Source organism: Grammomys surdaster, unplaced genomic scaffold (assembly GCF_004785775.1).
Source record: "Grammomys surdaster isolate TR1022 unplaced genomic scaffold, NIH_TR_1.0 749, whole genome shotgun sequence".
Lineage (NCBI taxonomy): Eukaryota > Metazoa > Chordata > Mammalia > Rodentia > Muridae > Grammomys > Grammomys surdaster.
In genome coordinates, this window is record NW_021605168.1 from 154,545 (window position 1) to 160,513 (window position 5,969).

The window sequence follows — 5,969 nt, forward strand, 5'->3', positions numbered from 1 at the left end:
TTCTAAAGAGAGTGATTTTATTTATTTTTAGAGAATCATTATACACAAGCATGCATTTGAAATGTATATAATTAAAAGCAACTGCTTAGCAATGAACTGTTGTGGAACATCTCCAAAGCAGACAGTGTAAATGTGCACTTAGCAGTCTTTCCCAGTTATGAGACACTTCAATATTTTAATCTGAAGTAGAATGTACTTTGTATCATAATCTAGGCAGTAGGAAAGGTTAAACATTGCCAAAAATTTATTATTTTTGCTACTTGATTTTAAGAACGAAAGATGCTCCCAGGTAGGAAAATTTTCCTCCATCTCTTCTATAGGAGACACCTAAAAATAAAAATAATAATCAATTACATATTGATTACATTGTTAGTGTTCCTTTGTCCTTATTTCTTCTGTGTCCAATCAGAGAAATGCATTCAGAAATGTGCTGCTTCCATCAATGTTATGAGTTTTCATTTATCTAAGCCAAGAGAATCTCAAGCAGTTAGACATTTAGAATCTGTGGAGAAGAGTCATGTGCATTTCTTGTATCATGTAATTAATTGCAAAGGATGTGTTCAATTTCAAAGCAGAGGAAATGTAGAAAATTTCTGTTTGATTCTGGGCCAATAGAAGAGCTCATCTCAGTTGCTCATTCAGGAAATTATTACATGTCCTTTCATATGTATTTCATGAAAGATGATATGCACCGCTATTCTACTAAGTCTAACTTCCATGAGGTCTATGTATAAAAATCTCACAATTGATTTGGATCAAATGGTGATTAATATGTAGACCCATGGCATTACAGTGATTGAAGGACCAGAGTCCCTGTGAAAGAATCACTTGAACCCCAAAGGAGTCGTGAACCACAGGTAGAGAAACACTGCATCATGAAAAGATTGTGAACAATATCAGATATCTGTTTCACTCTGGAAAGATGAGGTGTTTTAAAAGTGTTTTTGTTGTTGTTATTGCTGTTAATTTTCACAACCAACCTATTTTATGAGTGAAAATAACTAATGGGAAGTGCTCACCTTGGTGAGAATCCACCTAAGGTCATCCAGGATTTGTCTGTTGTTCTCTTCAATCTCCTTGACTTTTGAGAGTATAGTTTCAGGGACATCTTGCATGGCACTCAGTTCAAGCACTAGATGGTAGAGAGGGCTGATCCAGGAACCCACAAATTTGATCAAAGTTTTTAAATATGGTGCTATCTGTGAGACACAATTGAACAATTGCATTAAATAGTTTCAGTGTAGAAGGTTTGATACCTGTAATGGTCATGTCATGTAGCTGAACTGAAACATGTATTTTCTATGTGTATATGACACATATATAGATGCCACATAGTTTGGAATTATTATATTTAAACAACTGGTGTATTTTCTAAAATTAAAACAAATTATGGGTCTTGTCAATTAATATTTTTCTGAGGTTAAGGCATCATACTTTGTTCTCCCTATGCAATTCTAACAGCTTCCCTTCCAGTGAGATCTTTATTATTTGGTTATTTGTTCAAGTTGTAAAATGATTTTTGCCAGTATTCAAAAAGGACCACTAAGGTTTGACTCATGATAGATATAGGCAGGAGTATTTCAATAAGGGCTTCATGTACACCATGTATAGGGGAAGAAGTATATCATATCATATAATAGAACTAATATGATATGTAGACATTCTCATCACGAATTTGGGCATTGCTGTATCCTAAGGAACATAATCTATCATTTCATAGAACAACTCTGTTCATCTGGTTTTCAGTTAAGTCATAGAGAATAATAGAGTAATGAAGAGTTAGGTAACAATTAAATAGAATCAGAAAAGATTTGAAAATCAAGAAGGGGATAGTCTTCAGTCACATAGATTGCTATCATGCAGAACCCATAGCAACAAATAATAAATACAGCCACATTGTTATCACTGATTGAGAAGTGAGTAAATATCCATGGATAGTCAATTTAGCTCAAAGAACCTAAAAAAATAGTAAGTAATATTTTAGTGGTTGTTTATTCCTAAATTACCATTCTCTAAATGATGTGCTTAACCATTTGCTACACTTTTTGGGTATTTGATTTTATTTACAACTTATCAAGACTATAATATGATTAGTTTCTATACTTTATCTTCTTTTTTTCTGCATGCATGATTACTGTATCTCTCAAAATGCTTGTAATAACAGTCAGTACCACAAAATCAATGTATTGCTTCTGGAGTTCTGTGGAAAACCCAAGAAGGAAACTCACTTCAATAGTTATGTGTTCAGTTCCCCTATTTGGGGTTTTTGTGACACTTGAATGGCAGTAAGTTCCAGCTCTCACGACAGTCTCGTCCTGCCTAATCAGTTGTGAACTCTGCAAATAAAACATAAAACTAAATTCAGAAATCATAAATAACTTCATGACCAGAATATTAATGCATTTCAGTGGCTTTGTAAATTTTAACATAAGTAATTCATAAAATACACATATTAATGAATTAAGAAACACTTCATCATGCAGTTTTGTGTTTATACATTGTACCTGCAATATAATTTGTTTTTTTCCATTATCTTTTGAATATTTAACTCCTTCCTCCCTTACTCAGTTTTCTTTGCTTTCAAAAGTTAAGCTAAGGATGGCAGAAACTGAAAGAATTAAATCTATGAATAATTAAGTTATTTAGTTATCAACATTGTATAGGATTTCATCATAAAGCCATAGCAATTTATTAATCTTGCTATTTTTTGCAGTAAGAACTGACACTTCCTTACCCAGACAATAGAATTATAAATTTCTTTATTTAACATGTAAGAATATAGCTGGGCATATTTGTAATTGTTTTAGAATCAAACTCTCTCACAAAAATAAAATATTTTATAATAAATTCTATATAGACTCAAAGTGCACAAATTATAAAAATTATAAATTAATATCATTTATTGAATTAGACATTGTGTGATTAATAAATTATTTAACTTAATTATATACTTTATAGTATATTTTATTTCAAATAATCAACTAATTCATGAAAGGTTAATGAATAATTATGAAGGTTAAGGAGTTGATACATTATCAATTAAAAACAGGAAATACAAATATTGTATAACACTTTCTCTTCTAAAGTGCAATCATTGACATGAGGCCCTTATCGGGAAGCAGTTGGAAAAATGAAAGGTACTTACAAAAGATGCAAATTGTCCAGATGAGAATTTGTTGTAGTGCTGAGTCACGTTTAGGAGAGAAAAATAACATCTAGTTAATAAAACCTATGATGAAAGCTTTATTTCAAACAGAGACACATTCTTTTGATGCACATCATATTGAAGGTTAGCCTGTTTCAATAGTTTCATTTTTTCTATCATTGAGATATGACAGTCACCAAAGGGGGAATGGATCTACTTTATACTTTTATTACTGCCCTGATATTGGACGAATTGTTATCACTGAAAATCTTTAAACCCCTATTCCTTGTATTTATGGGCTTCTTGAAAGGATAGATTCTCTCCTTCTCTCTCTCTGTCTCTCTGTCTCTCTGTCTCTCTCTCTCTCTCTCTCTCTGAATTTCTCTCTCTTTCTCTCTCGCTTCATTCCTTTCTTCTGTTCCTTCTTTCTTGCATCTTCACATGTTTTACTTTAACTCTGTTACAAATATATAGTTCACTGTAATGTACATATTTTACTATGTGTACAGAAGTGTGCTAAATGAACATGGCCAATAGAATTTCATGATCCTGGAAGCAAATCCAGGAATTAGAGTTTGTATCCAAGCACATTTTAAAAGTGTCTACCATAGTTAATTTTTATTTTTAATAATGTAGTGAAAATATATTAATATCATTAGACTCTATAAAATTTCATGACACTGTCCAATTGGCCTTGCCATTGTTTCAGAAGTTGGGGCATCTTTTATCCATAAAGGTGAATTTTCTGATATTTGAATCATGATATTTAGTGTCTCAGCTACTAGTGCAGTTCAAGTATTAGTACAGAGGTTGAAGTACTTACAAGTTCTACGTATAATTGGTCAGCAAGATTGTGGAGAGTTTCAGCTCTCTGGACGGCACTGTTAAATGTTTCCACAAGAGGGTTCCAGCAACCACCCTCTTCTGCCATACATGCAGGAATTGATGCAACTTTTTCCCAAAGCAACAAGTTTGAGACCACCAGTACCAGTAGTGCCCCAGCTACATAGAAAAAAATCACAATTAGAGATGGTATATTAACCTGGGTTTTCCTAGGCCCAAGAATGTTGTATCTGGACAAAAGTTTTTTTAGATTTTGGGGGGTTTTGTTTTTTGTTTGTTTGTTTGTCTTTTAATGTTTTACTGAATGACTTTATATTGGATATATGAAATGACATATAAAGTGACTCTAAGCTCTTAGGCAATTAATTGAATTTTTCTGAATATTAATTTGAGGAGCAGGTGATTTCACATTTATTTTGTATTGTTTAAGAAGTGCTTCTGAACTTCACAAATACTGGAAATTAAAATTAGTTGTGTACTTTTATTTTAAGGCATTTTTCGATGGCTTATTATCTTTGGAATTTAAGCTCATTTTCAGTTATCAAACTCTTGAAGAATATGCAATTTTCAATCATCATGTCTGATGTTAATGTTTTGGACACTTATGGCACAAGGATAGCACAGTTTACATAATTGCCTCTTGTATAATTGGACAATAAATACCACAATGATGATTACTAACCAGAAGATGAAGAGATATTGTCCAATATACGATATCAAGTTAGAACTGCTAAGATGATAAAACTCCATCAGACATTTTTTCATCAAAAACTTCAGATCATTCTTTTAAAGTTGACCTACCCAATAATTTTGTCTACAGATTAAACTCTCTTAAGATAATCTGAACATATTAAGGATAGAGAAGGATTAAATGTTCAAACTGTTTTTCTAATGGTTTATTATTGGTTAAGGTAGAAATCAGAACACCAACTATCAGTACTTTGTACTCACAATTCTGTTTCTTCTACCCTGAGATAAGATTAAATTTATCCACTGAATTTACACTTTTAATGTTTTCCAATTTCTAAAACTCTAAAACATTGCCCATTTGAGATATATTATTCTTTGTTCTGGAAGATATATATGCATTGGAAGCTGCTTAATTATTCCCATTGGTTCTACCCATTGTATACAAGAAATACTTTCCTCCTTCTCTCACCTCAAGAGAGAAGACAGGATAACACAGACTCTCTTTGAGCATTGCATAATGTCTCAAGTTAAAGGATGATGAAAACTACAAATCCAATTGTCTCCTGTACCCTTCTACAGCTTCTTTTAAGAAAAATAATTTTAAAAGTTAATATAAAGTCTCTGTAGAATTCTACTCTTGGTAATCTATGAACAAATATCTCTTCACGCCAGATAGAACATGAAAGATTCCAAAGAAAGTATTCCATTAAAATAAACTCATAGAACCACTGAACTGAATGCTTTTACTAAGAGAGGCATTGGGGTGCGGTGGGGGGTTCCTTACAGAAGTGAGGTTGACTCAATGGCATCTCCATCGCTGAGGAGTTCCTAAGCAGAACGAGTTCTGTGTCTGAAGATCTGCTTCACTGGAGTTGTATATTCAGTTAGTTTCCTGGTCCTATATATCTTAGCAGATCACCCCAAGGGCATGTACAGCTATGTGACAGCATAAGGTCACGTACAGAAACACTTATTCATGAATCATGTCTTTCTATCTTCAGGGAATATCAACAGTTTTATTGCAACATACTTATAAGTGTCTGGATGGTTTCTTTTTACGTGTTCCTATATGTTGATTCTTGTGCAAATATTTTTGAAATCTCTGATGTCTTTCTCAGCTGCCGGGTTAAAGATGATTATGTCAGATCATGAAAAAATCATTGTTCATGATTACTTCTCCTTCCTTAGAATCTTACATTCTTTGTTTCATTTTTTTCTAATCTTTATGGACAGAGAGCAGTTCTTCACTGAATATTTGTCTACCATACCACAGAATTAGTAAATTATCTGT

At 32.6% G+C, this 5,969-nt stretch overlaps 1 protein-coding gene across 5 annotated transcripts; it reads right to left on the bottom strand.

Annotated features, from left to right (window-relative positions):
- LOC114633718 (prolactin-8A6-like) lies at positions 1 to 5,594 on the bottom strand. Of its 5 annotated transcripts, none has more exons than XM_028782323.1 (6): positions 5,463 to 5,594; positions 3,969 to 4,147; positions 3,146 to 3,184; positions 2,229 to 2,336; positions 1,020 to 1,199; positions 1 to 327 (listed from the first exon to the last, which is right to left on the bottom strand). In XM_028782323.1, the coding sequence occupies exons 1-6, from the start codon at positions 5,491 to 5,493 to the stop codon at positions 139 to 141; spliced, it is 726 nt and encodes a 241-aa protein (XP_028638156.1). In that variant the 5' UTR covers positions 5,494 to 5,594; the 3' UTR covers positions 1 to 138. The 5 variants fall into 5 exon arrangements, with proteins under 5 accessions (XP_028638156.1, XP_028638161.1, XP_028638157.1 ...); XM_028782324.1 differs by having other exon boundaries at positions 139 to 327; positions 1,020 to 1,195; positions 2,225 to 2,336; positions 5,463 to 5,493; XM_028782325.1 differs by having other exon boundaries at positions 139 to 327; positions 3,969 to 4,142; positions 5,461 to 5,493.
- Between the last annotated feature and the right edge of the window lie 375 nt (positions 5,595 to 5,969).